Genomic DNA, 18,742 nt, shown 5'->3' with positions numbered 1-18,742 from the left:
TTTATAGAATGTGATATTAAGATCTATGCTTTCTGAAATAGAACAAGTCTAGAATAAAGCTGTAAAAAGGCTGCCTAAGGAGATGTGAAGGTGAAAAGCTAGGTGCTGGTTGTGGGTCCATGATAGGGCAGATTTATATTATTCATGCCTTACTTGGTTTTCCTCAAACCATGGGAAAGCTAAGAGGCTTTCAGTTCTCAGATGGACCTAGTAATCATGTTAGGAATCAGATAAGTCCAAATTTTATCTGTTTCAGAAAGTACTTAAATCCTCAGACTCATCCCATTGTAGACTTTTCCCCAAGCTGAAAAGAAAGAAAACCATTTTGAAAATGGGAAATGCTAGATTTTTGCTTGCTTTTCTAATTGGCTAGCTTTGATGGTGATCTGTGAAAAGAATCAAGACTACAGGAAGAGATAAGCCCTGTACCTACAGAAAAAAGATTTATTTAGAAATAGGCTCATAAAATGTGTTGTGTTGCTCTTTGTAATTAAAGGGATCTGGATAAACCCAATTTGTTAGAATATTGTTGAGGTCCTTTTTGAGAACATGATAGCATTAGTTAAAGTGATATTTTTTTTAGGAGTAGTTGAAATTGATATGTGATCATGGTTTTTTGCCTTTTTTCTTTTCACATACTTGAGATAAAAATAAGTGTCAGAATTCTAAGAGACATTAAAGTTAATTCTTGTATATCTTGCAAAGATTGATTTGAGTATAGGAAACCAAATATAAATACATTGTCCTTACTATTACCTTAATTTTTTCATATGAAAAGAAAACACCAAATTCATGCAAAATGAACTTTTTTTTTTTAAAGATTTTTTATTTATTTATTTGACAGAGAACACAAGTAGGCAGAGAGGCAGGCAGAGAGAGACAGAGAGAGAGAGAGAGAGAGAGAGAAGTAGGCTCTGCACTGAGCAGAGAGCCCGATGTGGGGCTCGATCCCAGGACCCTGGGATCATGACCTGGGCCGAAGGCAGAGGCTTTAACCCGCTGAGCCACCCAGGCGCCCCAAACTTTTTTTTTCTTTAAGATTTTATTTATTTATTTGACAGAGAGAGAGAGAAATCCCAAGTAGGCAGAGGGGCAGGGGGAAGCAGGCTCTCTGCTGAGCAGAGAGCCCGAAGCGGGCTTCAATCCCAGGACCCTGAGATTGTGACTTGAGCCAAAGGTGGAGGCTTAACCCACTGAGCCACCCAGGCGCCCTGAATTCTTAAAGTAAAATTAGTTAGCTGCTTGATTGTCTAGAAAACATTTGAGTAATAAACAATAGAAAGGATGTAGTAAAAAGCTTCCTAAGGGACAAGCTCTAAAACTATCTAGTTTTGGTGGAGGAACCATTAAAAACAAAAATCAGCAGAATTCTGTCCTTGTGTGTTTGTTTGTTTCTTTGTTTCTTGTTTTGGCTGTTTTTTTTTCCCACTGCTTTTTGCTACTTTTGATTTTGAATATTTGATGAAAAGGCAAAAGTTAAACAACCCAAATGTACAAATATATTTGCACTAATACTCTGAGACTTCCGGATGCCATAATACTGGAAAGGTAGGTGAAGAGTACAGTCACTGTCCTAGCTATATATGTCAATGTAACATCTATTTATTCTTAGTGCTGACAGTAGAGTAAAATTATGGGATGTGAGAAGAGCATCAGGATGTTTAATTACTCTTGATCAGCATAATGGAAAAAAGTCACAAGCTGTTGAATCAGGTAATGAAGAATACATTAATATAGAAATATGCCAATGATAGTATTTTTATATTGAAAATTTTTAATTGAAACCAAGTAATTAATGTATAGGACAAGTTGCAAATTTTATTATTTAAAAAATGCCATTCACGATAAATTGATTTCCAAAAGTACATAACTAAATTATGGTTGTCTTTTTTCAAGATAGGAAGAAGTATGGCATTTCATCTACCTCTAAATTTTCAAATGCAGAAACATTTCTGAATTATGTTGTTACTTTTTTTTCCTCCAGTGAGGTCAACTAATACAAATTCATTGCCACTTAGGAAGCTACAGTAAACAAGGAATAGTAACATTTTGTGGCCATTGCATGAAAATAGAATTTGTAATTTGTATTACACATGTCAGCTGCTATCCTGGTGATAAAGTACCTCAATTTCATTTTTCCAATAGAATTTAATTTCTTTTTTCTTTTTTTTAACATTTTATTTGGTTATTTGAGAGAGAGTGTGTTGCATGCATAGCAGGCATTGGGCAGAGGGAGAAGGAGAGAGAATCCTAAGCAGGCTTCTAGCAGAGGGCAGAGCCAAATGTGGGTGGGGCTCTATCCCAGGATCCTGAGATCATGACCTAAATGAAATCAAGAGTCAGACACTTAACTGAGCCACTTATGTGCCCCTAGAATTTAATTTCTGTATAGGATAAGATTCTGATTTAGAATTAATTGTGAACTGGGAAAATCTTAGGATGAACTGTATACAGTTTTATGATTGTTTTAATAATCTTTTTAATTAAATTAATCAGGCTCTTGAGAATTATGCTTTCTCAAATTTGGTCATTTTGAAGGTAATACAAATTTTAAATCAAACTAGAACACTTATTCTTTCCCTGTTGAAGGTTTTTAAAAATAGCAAATACTAGTATTACTGATTTTTAATAGTCCATGAAATGACTTTTAGATTTTTTTAAAAAATGGAAATATTGGGGCACCTGGGTGGCTCAGTTGGTTAAGCAACTGCCTTCAGCTCAGGTCATGATCCTGGAGTCTCGGGATCAAGTCCCACATTGGGCTCCCAGCTCCAAGGGGTGTCTGCTTCTCCCTCTGACCTTTTCCCCTCATGCTCTTTCTCACTGTCTCTCTCAAATAAATAAATCTTTTTTTAAAAAATGGAAATATTATATGAGAAATTTGTAAGGTGCTTAATTAAAAAATTTAATATTAGGCATGCATTTAATTGAGTTGTACAGCACAGCTTACTCTCTGAAGAAAAATCATAATTGGCAAGATTTCTTCCTCTTTAGTTTTCTTGTTTTTCTCCATTTTTATGGCTCTAATTTATATGGCTTATGATATTCAAATAATCCAAATATAATCAACTTGTATATTTTAAGTAATTCAGGTAATTGTCCTTTAATATGTTTAAATAACTGTAACATCAAGCATTAAGTGTGTGCTCACTGTAATAATAGATTAACTGAATTGTATTTTTCATTGCAGCAAACACTGCTCATAATGGGAAAGTTAATGGCTTGTGTTTTACAAGTGATGGGCTTCATCTCCTTACTGTTGGTACAGATAATCGAATGAGGCTCTGGAATAGTTCCAATGGAGAAAACACACTAGTAAGAGATTGTAAATATCTCCAACTTTTCTTTTTTCTTTTTTTTCTTTTTTTTTGAACTTGAACTCACAGCCCTGTGATCAAGAGTCGCATCCTTTACTGACTGAGCCAGCCAGGTGCCTCTCTCTAACTTTTTGAATATATATTTTTAAAATGGATCTGTGAAATATACTTGGTGTCCTTCTGTAGATTTAACTCTTTTCTGGTCTCTGTATTCCAGTTTTCTTTTTATATTTTTTCATTATGTGAACTAATAACTCTCACACAGGACAGTCCACCCTACCATGCTCCCACCACATTCTCCCCACTTAGTGGAGAATTATTGCTCTACTGTGTGTAATGTGAGTGTGCCATATTTCTCAGGTATGTTAGAGAAGAATAAAAGATTGAGAACTGATATAAATTAAACTCATAGTCAAATTTTATTCTCTATATGACTTGTAAACAAAATCTAAGATGAATGTTATAGTACCAGAAGATACGGTATTTTAATACTGAACTAAATAAATGTGTTTTAAATGTGCTAGATTCTTACATGGTATTTAATTTCTAACACTTTTTAAAAATTTATGTTATGGTTCTTACCAGGTGTGCCTGTGGTTTAATAACTTTCAGAATAAGCTAATAAGTTTATAATTTGGTGGTAATAATAATAGCTAATATTTATTAAAGTGCTTATGTATCAGATACTGTTTTAATAAAAATTAACATAAAACATATACTGAAGCATATAGGATCTTATTTAATCATGAAATCAAGGCTGTGAAGGTAGTTACTCTTATAATACCCATTTTACACATGAGGAAATGAGATATAAATGGTAAGGTAACTTGCCTGAGTTAAAACAGCTTTTTAAAAAGCAACAGAATTTGACTCTAGATTTCACTCTTACCACAGTGGTCATTATACCAAATACCTTATAGCATTTACTTAATACTTTAAGGCAGGTATTGATATTAATCATATTCCTTTCTTTTTTTTTTAAGTATATTTATTAATTTAAGTATTAAGTTAATAATTAAGTATCTTTCCCCCGCATGGGGCTAAAACTCAACAACCCCTAGATCAGGAGTTGCATGCTCTTCTGACTAAGCCAACCAGGTGCCCCATTTCATCTTCCTTTCTTTCTTTTTTTTTTTTTTTTTTAAAGGTTTTATTTATTTATTTGTTTGACTGAGATCACAAGTAGGCAGAGAGGCAGGCAGAGAGAGAGGAAGGGAAGCGGGCTCTTTGCTCAGCATGCGGGGCTCGATCCCAGGACCCTGGGATCATGACCTGAGCCGAAGGCAGAGGCTTTAACCCACTGAGCCACCCAGGCGCCCCTCATCTTCCTTTCTTTAACCTTCTTTCTAACTAATTCTCTTTTAGATACTCTAAATATCACTTCTTTTAGTAAATTCTAATTTTACTGTAAGGTCAAAATTGTTCATACTAGAGTTTGCTAATCTCTCATGTACTTTATGAAGTGTTTCTCCATCATATCTCAGACTAGAAACTTGTGCATTGCAAGTTTTAATTTAGAATCTTCCATTCATTATATTTGTATCGTGTTTCTAATCAAATCACACCTTTCTTTTCTCATTCATTTATTTAATAAGTATTTATTGAGCAAATCTTATTTTCCAGACAATATTATATAGTAGCACACAAAACATAGAAGAGTCCTGTCCTCATGGAACATACATTCTAGGGAGAGGAGGAAAGACATCCATCCATCCATCCAAGGAAATGAAGTGAGCCATCTGATATCTGGGAAGGCTAACATTCCAGGCAGAGGAAGGAAGAAAGGAGAAAGACCCTGAGGCAGGAGTGTGCTTGGAATACCCAGAGAACATCTAAGAGGCTCCTTATGTTAAAATAGAGGATACAAAAGGAAGAGTACTAGGAGATGAGAAACAGAAGGAAACAAACAGGATAGGATATTGGCTTGTAGGCCTTTTTAAGGGCTTAGGCTTTTTCTTGGGATAAAATGGAAAGCCACTAAAGACCTTTGAGTGGTGATATGTGGGGGTCACTTTGGAAAGGTAGGTTGGCATGTACATCACAGGTGAATGTGATAAGTATAAAGGGTATTGACTGTATATATACATGTTGGGGTGATTTTATTCCATTTTTCTCTCCTTCTTGAGTGTGATGCTCATACCTCATGGGTAGTAGTAAGTCCATATCTTGAGTAGTGTGTTTAGAATGGATAATACATTTTAAAATTGACTTGATCTAAGTAGTCATTCATGCAAAGATGACTAGAATAGCCCAGAAACTCACCTCCAGAGGACACTTAAAGGAACTGGGGGACATCAGTCCCAGAAAAAGTAATTCGGTGGAAACACATTGCCTTCAAATATTTAAGGCCCTGTCAGACAGAACTGGAAACAGATTCCAGTCCTGCCATTTAGTAATATGGGACGTTAGTCAGTTTATTTAAGGTGACATTACGAAGGACTACGGTCAGAGTTTTAGTGTCTCCATCTTGTAAATTAGGGTTATTATGTACCTAAACAGTAATTTTAAGGATAAAATGGAAGTATGAAGAGTGGTAAGTTATTAAATTGTTAAGTAATTAAATACCTATTAAATAATAGGTATACCGTAAATAACTATTTTTATTATGTGATGTTTCCTTATTAATAGTACCCTAGTGAGTTTTCTTTATTCTATTTTATTTATTTATTTGAGATGGAGTGAGAGAGAGAGAGGGAGAATGAGTGAGCAAAGGGCAAGGGGAGTGGTGCAGAGGGAGAAGGAGAAGCAGGCTCCCCACTGGGCAGGGAACCTGATTCAAGGCTCAATTCAGGGACTTGAGACCATGACCTAAGCCAAAGGCAGACGCTTAGTACTCTAGAGTGTAGCTGGTTCTCCCATTTTATGCTTCTCTTTATGTGTTTTCTTATGCTTCCTTTTTGCTTTTCAGAGGGATTCATCTTTACATCTCTTTTTTTCCTCTTCAATAGAAACTTCTAAATCTTAAAAATAAATATCAAGAAAAAAGACATAAGTTAAGAAAACTTTATCTAATCCTGACTTTAAAGTTGTAAATATATTTGTTTTCTTTGGGAACTTCTGAAGCTTATTTTTTAATGTTGTCTTTGAGTAATTTTCTTTACTTTTGATCTGGAAATTAGATATTCTGCTTCTTCAGAGATACTTCTCTGAAGTATCTACATTCTGACTAAAGGTTCTGGACCTACCTCAGTAGCTTGTGTGCTGTTTGTTGTTTTGTAATGTGACATATTTATAAAAACAACATTGCCACATTTCCCAAACACTCTTTCTAGTTGTGATTAACATTTTGGAGAAATAATTCCTGTGATAAATTAGAAGCAATATTGGGACTCCTGGGTAGCTCAGTCAGTTAAGCCACTGACTTTGGCTCAGGTCATGATCCCGGGGTCCTGGGATCAAGTCCCACATCAGGCTCCTTGCTCCGGGGGAGCCTGCTTCTCTCTCCACCTCTGCCTGCCACTCTGCCTGCTTGTGTTCTCGCTCTCTCTTGCTCTCTCTCTCTCTCTCTGACAAATAAATAAATAAATAAAATCCTTAAAAAAAAAAACTGGAAGCAGTATTAAATGTGTAAGGATTCTTAGAAAGTCAATAAATTTTACTTAGAATATTTAAAAAATAAAATTTTTAAAAAGTTGTATAATTATTTATAGGTTATATACAAATACTGTTGTGAACCTGTGTTTAATTAAAGGTGAATTTCTTATTTTTTAAATAAAAAAGAAATTAAAAATACAACTTTTCATGTTTTTTTCTCACACCTTATGGATTATCTTAAAGACTTCTTGAGGTGTGGGAACTGTGCTCTGGAGACCATTGCCTTGGAGAACATAACAAGTAGTTGCAGGAAAAATGCACAGGGAGACAGGTTTTGGTCAACAGAACAAAAAATTCATAATAGCTCTTCTGGTGTTGCCTATTTCAGTTACTGGTATTACCATTCACTATGACCAGTGTCTAGAAATTGGAAGTCTACACTTAATTGTTCCCTGCCCCTTATCCCATGTATTAAATCAACTACAGGCTTCTTAATTCTTCCCTCTTGTTTTCGTATCTTTCTTCCCCTTCCAGCTTCATTCTAGCTCCTCATGATCTATTTAATTACTGTAACATTCTTCTAACTTTTCCCAAACTTACCTCCCAGTAGAAGTCTTTCACTGTTTCCTCAATACTTCTAGGTTATTAAAATCTGATGCTTTTGCCTTTTGCCCACAAAACTTTCATAAGCTGTATCTTCTAACTCACCAAGCTTTAGGTCTTGCCACTTGCCATATTTTACTCTGTTGTTATTGAACTACTTAAGAGGTTTTTAAAAATACTTTGCTCTTAAAGCTCCTGGGTGGCTCAGTGGGTTAAGCCTGTGTCTTCGGCTCAGGTTATGATCCCAGGGTCCTGGGATCGAGCCCCACATCGGGCTCTCTGCTCGGCAGGGAGCCTGCTTCTCCCTCTCTCTATCTCTGCGTGCTTCTCTGCCTACTTGTGGTCTCTGTCTGTCAAATAGATAAATAAAATCTTAAAAAAAAAAAATACTTTGCTCTCTTGCCTTTCCATTCCGAGGCACAGACTCCTGCCTTTGCTTTGAAATAGTGTTCTCCTTCCTATTCTAGCTGCTTCTTGCTTTCAGGGTTCATCTTAGACACAACCTCTCTATAATTCCTCTTGTCTAGCTCAGATGCCTCCAAGTACCCAGTGCTCACTTGTAGTAGAATGTACTGTGATCATCACCTCGGGAATGAAGGAAAACTAATTTACAATAGTGTGGGGTAGTGGTTTTTGATTAAGGCAATCCGGATTTAGTTTCTGATTCTGTCATTTGCTATCCCAAAGACCTTGATCAAAATATTTAACCTTTCTAAATGTTTTTGTGTAATAATGCTGTCTCATAATATTGTTTTGAGTATTACATGAAATAACATGTGCAAAACATTAAGCACATTGAAATTTCCAGCAAATATTAGCATTCAATAATATTACCTGTCATTATTATCATTATGCTGATCATTGTTTGACAATAAAATAAGCTACCTTGTGATGGAATCTCTGTGTCACTATAGGTATTCTTTTAGTGACTAGATTATAAATTTCCTGGAACAGTAAAAGGAATTCATAAAGCAGGGAGTTGGATTTGCCATCATCTTTATCCAAAGTCCCATATCTTTCTCCACTATAAAAATATTTTCAAAGCCTTTATTTACCCCCTTTAAGACATTATAGCCCATAGTAGCCTCTCCTCTACAGTACTTTCATAATAATATACATCATGCTATTTATTATATATTGGTAAGCATACATAGTCATAAAATGGGAGCCTTAGACAATCAGCTAGTATGTTTGACACATACTGAACATTAGTGAATGATAGATCCTTCCTTTCCTTAATCAGTTACTAGAATTTCCTTCCTTAGGTATTGAAAAGATACGATTTTGAGTCCACAAGTGATTTGATCAAAGCAATGATTTACAAAGATTAATAGCACTCTAAGTTGCAGGATGGGGTGGGGAATGCCTAAGGATGAAGATAAGAGAGCTAGTTCAATATTCATACCTCACTTATGGGGCGCCTGGGTGGCTCAGTGGGTTAAGCCGCTGCCTTCGGCTCAAGTCATGATCTCAGGGTCCTGGGATCGAGTCCCGCATCAGGCTCTCTGCTCATCGGGGAGCCTGCTTCCTCCTCTCTCTCTCTGCCTACTTGTGATCTCTCTCTGTCAAATAAATAAATAAAATCTTTAAAAAATATTCATACCTCACTTAATACTTTCCAGTTCATATTTGGGAAAGAATGTGGTAGAGTAGAAAGAACTCAGCATTAGTCCTCTGACAAATGTGAATAAGGCCATCACAGTCTACCAGTTCAGAATTTTTCTAGTGGGAGCAAAGAATTTGTAGTTGTGTGCTTTTTCTCCATTCTCCTTCCCCACTGTCATTCTGCAAGCAATTACACATAGAGGGTCAGAAATAAGTTATAAGTTAAATAAGTTATACTTTTTAAACATATATGGGAGTACATCTAGGGACTTCCTGGATACCTTTATATTCTAGGTCCCTCATCTACATTATTCCATCTGATTTTTCATAGTAACTCTGGTAAATGATCCTATTTCTATTTAAGAAATTAGAATAATGAAATTCAGAGGCTAAGTCATTCTCGAAAGAGGCAAAAGAAAAGAAAAAGTGAGTGGGGAGTGGAGTGGGTTTCTGCAAACCAAATCTACCAAATTTAACATTTTACTGTTTCATTCTACCACTGCTGCAGTGGAATAGCTGGATGCATACGCTCATTTCTGTCACATGTTAACCTGAAGGGTGGATAAGGCAATGTAGTATCCACAGATGATCAGCATATATCCATTTGGGCCTCAGTATGCGCTTACAGATAGATATGGATATAGATATAGATACAGATTTTTTTTTCTTTCTTTCTTTCTTTTTTTTTTTAAGATTTTATTTATTTATTTGACAGACAGAGATCACAAGTAGGCAGAGAGGCAGGCAGAGAGAGAGAGAAAGGGAAGCAGGCTCCCTGTGGAGCAGAGAGCCCGATGCGGGGCTCGATTCCAGGACGCTGAGATCATGACCTGAGCCGAAGGCAGCGGCTTAACCCACTGAGCCACCCAGGCGCCCCTTTTTTTTTCTTTCTTAAAGATTTTATTAATTTACTTGAGAGAGAGAGTGAGAGAGCATGAGAGGGGAGAAGGTTAGAGGGAGAAGCAGAAGCAGATTCCCTGTGGAACTGGGAGCCCAACAGAGGATTTGATTTCGGGACTCCGGGATCATGACTGGAGCCAAAGGCAGTCACTCAACCAACTGAGCCACTCAGGCACCCTGGTGTGTGTGTGTGTGTGTGTGTGTTTTAAGATTTATTTATTTCAGAGCGAGAAGAACTCAAGGAGTGGGAGAAGGGGAGAGAGACTCTCGAGTGGACTCTGCTGAATGCAGAGCCTGAATGCAGGGCTTGATTCCCCAACACTGAGATCATAACCTGAGCCAAAATCAAGAATTGGGAGCTTAACCCACTGAGCCACCCAGGCGTCCATTTATATATGTTTATAATTATACACACACACACACACTCCCAAACGACCTTTACAAAAAGGCAAAAAAATAAATCACTGTCTAAATTCTAGTGTTGGGGCACCTGGGTGGCTGAGTGGGTTAAGACCTCCGCCTTCAGCTCAGCTCATGATCCCAGGGTCCTGGGGTCAGGCTCTGCTCATCAGGGAGCCTGCTTCTCTTCCTCTCTCTCTCTGCCTGCTTCTCTGCCTACTTGTGTTCTCTGTCAAATAAATAAAATCATTAAAAATAAATAAATAAATAAAACTCTAGTGTTAGCCATAGTATTGAGAGTCTTTGGTGATCTTCCTGCTGATAAATCGTAAATGTTTAGCTACTGGTTTTACACTTATTCTGAACTGCTTAATCTAAATTATCAACAGGATAATTTCAGCACTATTAGCGCTATCAATTTATTTTGCCCAAAGCTTCTCAGACTTTAATGAGCCTTTAGATCATCTAGGGATCTTATTAAAGTGAAGATTCTTGTTCAGTAGGATTGGGATAGGACCTGGAATTTTCTTTTTCATACTGCTGAAGAGATGCTGATATTGGGCTTGCACCTTTGGCGTACAGGTGCAGAATTTTTATTTTTGTCCTAAATTGCAGTTTTGTGTGAATATATATATGTATTTGTGTTCTGTGCTTTTTTATAACTAGTTTTTATCCTTACTTCCTGCATAGTTTTCATAATTATTAATTACTATGTAAACTGTAGAGATATTGTAACACTATTAGGAGTTTATATTATCATTAGCTATTTTGCCATTCTAGGTAATGCTGCATTGAATTCCTCTGAGTATATAGCTTTTTCCTGTTTAATTATTTTCCTAAGATAAATTCCCAGGAGTAATTACTAAGTCAAGGAGTAAGAATAACTTTCTTTGTAATGGGTACAAAGTTTCAGTTTTGCAGGATGAAGAGTTCTGGAGATTGAGGATAATGAAGGTTTGCACAATAGTGTGAATGTACATTGAACTGTACACTCAAATACGGTTAAGGTGGCAAATTTTATGCCATGTGTATTTTGCCACAATTAAAAATGTTTTAGAGGCGCCTGGGTGGCTCAGTCGTTGAGCATCTGCCTTCAGCTCAGGTTGTGATCCCAGGGTCTCTATCAAATGATTAAATAAAATCTTAAGAAAAAATATTTTAAAATAAGAAGAGAATTATTCCCTCCCCCCAAAAAGAACATCTTTGCATTTTGTTGCATAATAAATAATTTGGCCTTTTAGAAGGATTGACCAACATGTGCCACCAACATGTTACCTCACTTGTAATGGTATTCACTGTCTCAAGGTTTCTTGAAATTTTTTGCTAAATGGTCTAAAGTGATTAAGATTGCCTTAATTTACATTTTATTTCTAGACTGGCTTAAATGTAAGCATTCACTTTTGTGGATTTTTTTACTATTTGTATTCTCCTCTTATGTGAAACATATATTTATGTCATTGGCTCTTGTTTCTTTGTTATAACCTTGATCATTTTCTACAGATTTAATAACAGCCCTTTCCATAGTATGTTATATAATATTTTAAGTAAATATTTCTTCTAGTCTTTGTTGTCTTTTTAATTCAGACTTAAGATATGAGTAATGTTACGATTTTACATCCTGCAGGTAAACTATGGAAAAGTTAATAATGACAGCAGAAAAGGATTGAAATTCACTGTCTCCTGTGGCTGCAGTTCAGAATTTGTTTTTGTACCATATGGTAGCACTATTGCTGTTTATACAATTTACTCAGGAGAACAGATAACTATGCTTAAGGGACATTATAAAAGTGTTGACTGCTGTGTATTCCACTCTAATTTCCAGGTAAGAATGATCCTTAAGGGAATTTAAAATGTTCAGGTAGCTAGCTTGCCAGACTGGTTATATACAGAAGAGTAAGTTATGATTTCAGTCTGAGAAATTATACTTGTAATCCACATTTGAGCTAGGGTTTCTTGAATAGAGGATTATACAAGATTAAGTTTTAGATAGTATAGGATATTTGCATGAATCAGTATAGTACTGTGAAACTTGACTGAAATAAATTCTTTCTTCTGCATATCGATTCCATTTATTTAACAGGTGAAAATATCTAGCAAATTAAAAATAATGTCTTGCAGTCAATTTTTTGGGAAAAGATGGAACACTGTGTCTAATCTCAAAATATGGTTTTATAAAAAACTGATTTATATGTGTGAGTCTATCTTGGATTTTATTTCTAATTTATTTCCTGTCAGTGGCTAATCATTTACTTTTGAGTTGACCTTTCCCTTTCATTTTACCAACAGCAGATTTTTTTTTTCCAGAGAATATTAGCACAAATTACCTCACGTGTTCCTTTAAATGAGTCTCTAATATAGCAAAACTTGGTATTTTCTGTATTTTGTGGTAAAGAAAGTGAGGTTCATGAGAGTTAAATACTGGTAGGATGAAAACTATGGATTATTAGAGCTAGGAAGGGTGTTATCACCTGGTAAAGTTCTTAATCATTTATTCATTAATGCTAATTACTTAATTTGTGTCTGATACTACAGTAAGATACACAGTGCTTATTCTTCAGCCAGCACACTACATGGCAATAGCCATTATTAAAATATTCAAATACGTATTTTACTTTTTGTTAAATAACTATTGCACCAAGCACCCTAAGAGACCACTAGCTTCACCCCCTTTCCTGAGGCCTCCTAGTTTACACCTCAGCCCAGCACCTAAGAGGGACTGTCAGGATCCCGCTTCTACTCTTTGGCTGTTATGTCTGCTGGTCAGTATCCTGATGTACTAGTTATTAAATATTTTTAGTATTACTTCTGAGAGAAGAAGACTAAGACACCAGAGAAGTGACATGCATTTCCTCAAACCTGCAAGTAGTTATTCACAGAGCATGGTTGTCTATTCAAGAAACTCTTGTATGTCTTTTCTTATGCCAAGTCACTAAGAGACACAGCAAAGATTTTAAACCAGATATACTGACTTAAATTACTGCTTTCTACCAAATCAGAATTCCTAACACGTGTGCCTAGAATAGATCAAAAATGTGCCAAGATACTGGTCCCATCAGCCCCAGGAATAGCCGGGATAAGCTGGTCACAGCCAGAAACCTGGGCTAGTTGCCTCCTAAATAATCTCATTTCTCTAAGCTACGTACACAGGCTTGAATCACTGCACTACATCACACAATTTCCAGCTCTTACCCCATTATATTCATTATGATTTTTGAAAAGGAGAATAATTCTAAGTCTCAAAAGCAAAATAGGGTAGTACTTTACATCCACTTAGCAGTAGAACCCTTTTTCAAATTAAATACTACACAGAATTTACAACCTGAAAGCAAAATTGATAGTTATAGTAGTTCTATCATAACCATAAAAATCTAACAAGATATACCTGACATTGAAATAAATAATGATAGGGCGCGTGGGTGGCTCAGTGGGTTAAGCCGCTGCCTTCAGCTCAGGTCATGATCTCAGAGTCCTGAGATCGAGTCCCACATCGGGCTCCCTGCTCAGCGGGGAGCCTGCTTCCCTCTCTCTCTCTCTCTCTGCCTGCCTCTCCATCTACTTGTGATTTCTCTCTGTCAAATAAATAAATAAAATCTTTTAAAAAAAAAAAGAAAGAAAGAAATAATGATAGTACTGGGTTATAACACATTGACTAAAATAAGGATACATGAATCCATTCAGGGATAAGTAAGTAAACAGTAAACTAATACATTGGAAGTCTAATGAGGAGTGGGATGTTTACCTAGTCCCAAAATACCTTCCTACACAAAATTATGAATTACAAAGGTAAAATGTGTAGTTTTACCTTGAAGAAGCCTGGCATACATCACCTTAATCAAATGATCAAAGTTAACATCCCAATTACATGATATTCCTTCAATGATAGTCCTGGCAAAGATATATCACCTCAATTTAATCATGAGGAAACAAGAAAATTTGAAGGGCATTCTACAAAATAACTAGTGTGTATCTTCTAATCTGTCAAGGTCCGGAAGGCCAAGGGCAGACTGAAGAACAGTTCCAGATGGAAGGAAAGTTAGGAGACATGACAACTAAGTGCAGCATATGATTTTAATCTGGACCCTTTTGCCATGAGGGGCATTTATTCAGACAGTTGATGAAACCTGAATGGAGTCTAAGAATTAGCTGGCAGTAATATATCATTGTGAATTTTTTTATTTTGTTGGATGCACTGTAATTTATGAGTGTCCTTATTCAAAGGAAATACACACTCAGCCATTCAAGAGTGACAGGATTCATGTCAGCTTAGTCTCTTATGTTGATTTTTTTTAATATTTTTTAAAAATATATTTATTTGACAGAGATCACAAGTAGGCAGAGAGGCAGGCACAGAGAGAGGAGAAAGCGGGCTCCCTGCTGAGCAAAGAGCCCGCCTGATGCAGGGTGATCCCAGAACCCTGGGATCATGCCCTGAGCCGAAGGCAGAGGCTTTAACCCACTGAGCCACCCAGGTGCCCCTGTTGATTTTTTTTTTTAATCTAATTTCCCAAATGAAGACCTAAACTTTTCCCAAAAACCTTAACACTCAATTGAAATCCTTCCATTTACCTGAAGTCCTTATTAGTCATTCTAATTTAAGTCCTCTTTCTTAAAACATTTGCAGAATTTCCTTTGTCTCTATCAGTGTGTCAATATTTAACCACAAATTGCCTTGTAAGCTTATCTGACCAAGTTATCTGGGAGATGTGTGTGTGCATATGTGTGTATGTGTGTTTTTATTCTCGGGAAATTAAATTGCTCAACGGTGCTGAACATTTGAAAATATCTTTGCATCATTCACAGTTAGTGTAACTATATATCCAAGGTTAAACAATACAGTCTAGAATTTTGTTCCCTTAGGAAGTTTGATAATGTATAAACAAATCAGATTTACTTTATATTTTTACATCTATCTTTCCTTTTATTTGTTTATATTTTATGAGACTGACGCGCTGCCTACTGCGCTAAGAAGGCACTTATTTGTTTATATTTTAAAAAAACAAAAAAAGCTTTTATTTATTGGTCAGAGAGAGAGAGGGGTCATAAGCAAGGGGGCGGCAGGCAAAGGGAGAAGAAGCAGGCTCCCTGCAAGGAAGGAGACTAATGCAGGACTCTATCCCAGGACCCTAGAAACATGACCTGAGCTGAAGGCAGCCACTTAACTTTAGCACCCAGGTGTTCCACATCTATATTTCTATGAATAACTTTATAATCTTAATTTCCCTTTATCTAAAACCTTTATTTTTTTTTAGAAAAATACTAATTGTACCATATTTCAAACTTTTTAAGATGAACAGTATTGAAAATAAATAATTGCATACAGAGCAGGAAAAAACTTCACTATTAGAAATGTTTGTGGGCACCTGGGTGGCTCAGTTGATTAAGCATCTGACTCTTCATATCAGCTCAAGTCTTGATCTCAAGGTTGTGAGTTCAAGCCTCATGTTGAACATGTTGAAAAAATAAAATGTTTGTGTAGAAATAAAGAAATAAATTTGTGTGGGGGAAAAAAACCACTTAGTCATTCATACTTTTACCGCTGCTTATCATTTTTCTGGTTTTTTTTTCTTTTTAGACATTTCTCTTTACATAGCCTTTTATCTTCTTTTTAATTGACCGTATGTTCTACATCTTGCTTTTTTCCTTCACAAGATGACTCTGTGGCTCATATCCTTCTCTTTTCTCTTGACGTTGAGTATTTTCCAATGTCATTAAACACTTTTAAAAAACAAATTTAATGATTATATGACATCCCATACTATGAATACAACATAAATTTATATATAAGTCATTACCCTAGTTTTGGACAATTATTTCCATATTTTGTTATTTTAAATATTGCCGATATCCTTGAATTTCATATGTCTTTGGCATGACTCCTTAGAAACACATACAAAATTTTTGACATGTATTGAGATTCTATTCTGTGTAGATCATACCAATTTATACCCTTTTTATATGAGTGTATCTCACTGCTTCATAGGAATGTTTTTAGTACAGACAGTATAACATATTCCTAAAGTTTTGTTGGGGACGGAAATGAACATTGTTCAGTTGTGTATAAACAGCATATTCATAAAGATGTTAACATAGACTGTGTATCAGCCCAAGCTTGTCCTTATTAAATAAACTCACTAAGCATAGCATATGGATCTAAAAGCTCTTCTGTTGAATAACAGCCAGTTGGACAGCTGTGAGCTAAATATTTTTTGTGAAGTTCTGGCCTATTTTATCGAGAACTCATAAGGTTTTTTTTACTGATGTCTTTCTTAAATCTCAGTTATTGACAGAGAAGGACAGACTCTTGATTCAATCTATTTTTTCTTTTTCTACTCTGACACTTGAAATAAATGGATACCATGATTAATTTAAAAAAAAAATAGGTTATTGAATCTTTCTGTAAAATTTCCAGGTTGGCAAGCTCTGACATATCCTAACAATATTTTAAAATATGAAACAAAGCTTTACTGCATCTTAAGCAAACAAAAGACATCAATTGAGTTTCTTTGAGGAATAGAAATAAAATTAATCTAATTGATATAACCTAAGAGTTAGTCTTTTAAATGATCTATTCATTTCAGATTGGCACCAGCTTTAAACTGACCCACAACCACATCTTTATTTTCTGTGTTATAGGAACTTTATAGTGGTAGCAGAGACTGCAATATACTTGCTTGGGTACCATCCTTATATGAACCAGTTCCTGATGATGATGAGGTAAATATTATTTACACAAATTTACAGTGACTTTTAAATCATAAAGAAAATAGTTTTGTTAATTTACTTTACATGAGAAAGACTTTTTTTTTAAGATTTTATTTATTTATTTGACAGAGAGATTTCATAGGTAACTGAGAGGCAGGCAGGGAGAGAGGGAGAAGCAGAATCCCCGCAGAGCAGAGAGCCCAATATGGGGCTTGATGCCAGGAACCCGAGATCATGACGTGAGCTGAAGACAGAGGCTTAACCCAGTGAGCCACTCAGGCTCCCCGAGAAAGACTTTTTTTTAAGATTTTATTTATTCATTTGAGAGGGAAAGCAAGCACAAGCGGGGTGGGCTGGGGAGGGTGGTACAGAGGGAGAGGGAGAAGCAGACTCCCCACTGAGCAGGGAGCCTGATGCAGGGCTTAATCCCAGGACCTGGAGATCATGACCTGAGCTGAAGCCAGATGGTTAACAATCTGAGCCATCCAGGCACTCCATGAGAGAGACTTTTAAAGCATGTCTGGGTGTTTTCACATTGTGAAAATGGTTTGCCTGTTGCAACATTTTTGGAAAACCCAGAAAAATATTGAAAGAACAACTCAAATGTCTAAAGTTGAATTACTGTTAACACTTTTCCTTTGCTTCATTCTTGCTTTTTCCTATGCATATATAGTTGCTTAAACATAATTAATCTGCTTGGATACACAACTTGGCATCCTCTTTACTAACTTAATAATAAATCTTCTTCCCTATCATTAATAACTATTGGTAAATTTGTGGGTTTTTTTGGTTTTATTTTGTTTTTTTTTTTAAAGATTTTATTTATTTATTTGACAGAGAGAGAGATTACAAGTAGGCAGAGAGGCAGGCAGAGAGAGAGGGGGAAGCAGCCCCCCCACTGAGGAGAGAGCCCAATTTGGGCTCAATCCCAGGACCCTGAGATCATGACCTCAGCCGAAGACAGAGGCTTAACCCACTGAGCCACCCAGGTGCCCCTGTAAATTTGTTCTTAAAATAATAGCACACTGTCATTTATATATCACAATTTACTTAAATATTTACATATTTGGAGACATTTCTTTTGATCACTATAAACAAATCAAGGTAGCCATTTATAAATTGTTTATATTTCTGATTGCTTATTTGGATAGATTCCTAGAAGTAAATTTTATCTCTTGAGTTACCACATATGACATTTTTAAGGTTTTTTTATTTACACACTTGAATTTTACCAATATATACTCCTCTATCAGCTAGTCTGTTAGTGTCTTTTTTTTTTTAAGATTTTATGTGTTTATTTGAGAGTGAAAGAGAGAGCATGAGCAGGCGGAGAGAGGCAGAGAGAGAGGGAGAAGCACAGTCCCTGCTGAGTAAGGAGCCCAATATGGGACTTGATCCCAGGACCCCGGATCATGACCTGAGCCAAAGGCAGCGGCTTAACCCACACTTTAGACAGTGTTACACTGTCTAAAGGTGCTATTTTGGGATACCTGTGGCTCAGTTGTTTAAGTGCCTGCCTTCGGCTCAGGTCATGATTCCAGGGTCCTGGGATTGAGTCCCGCATCAGGCGCCTTATTCAGCAGGTAGCCAGCAGGTAGCCTGCTTCTCCTTTTCCTCTGCCTGCTGCTCCCCCTGCTTGTGCTTGCGCGTGCGCTTCTCTCTCTCTGACAAATAAATAAATA

At 36.2% G+C, this 18,742-nt stretch overlaps 1 protein-coding gene and 1 long non-coding RNA gene across 4 annotated transcripts in view; one reads left to right on the top strand and one right to left on the bottom strand.

Annotated features, from left to right (window-relative positions):
* Positions 1–18,742, top strand: part of ERCC8 (ERCC excision repair 8, CSA ubiquitin ligase complex subunit) — a 56,296-nt gene that overhangs the window by 30,716 nt on the left and 6,838 nt on the right. For 2 of the 3 annotated variants that reach the window (XM_059417928.1, XM_059417927.1), the window contains exons 8-11: positions 1,613–1,713; positions 3,191–3,315; positions 11,983–12,180; positions 16,992–17,072. In XM_059417928.1, coding sequence (XP_059273911.1) covers positions 1,613–1,713; positions 3,191–3,315; positions 11,983–12,180; positions 16,992–17,072 — 505 coding nt within the window. The remainder of the gene's footprint in view (positions 1–1,612; positions 1,714–3,190; positions 3,316–11,982; positions 12,181–16,991; positions 17,073–18,742) is intronic. The other variant, XM_059417929.1, reaches the window with a different exon arrangement.
* LOC132028668 (uncharacterized) overlaps positions 18,641–18,742 on the bottom strand; it is a 29,347-nt gene continuing 29,245 nt past the window's right edge. Inside the window, exon 4 of the long non-coding RNA XR_009407494.1 lies at positions 18,641–18,724. This is a non-coding gene — a long non-coding RNA (uncharacterized LOC132028668). The remainder of the gene's footprint in view (positions 18,725–18,742) is intronic.

This window comes from Mustela nigripes, chromosome 12 (genome assembly GCF_022355385.1).
Source record: "Mustela nigripes isolate SB6536 chromosome 12, MUSNIG.SB6536, whole genome shotgun sequence".
Lineage (NCBI taxonomy): Eukaryota > Metazoa > Chordata > Mammalia > Carnivora > Mustelidae > Mustela > Mustela nigripes.
This window is presented reverse-complemented; position numbering and strand designations above follow the sequence as displayed.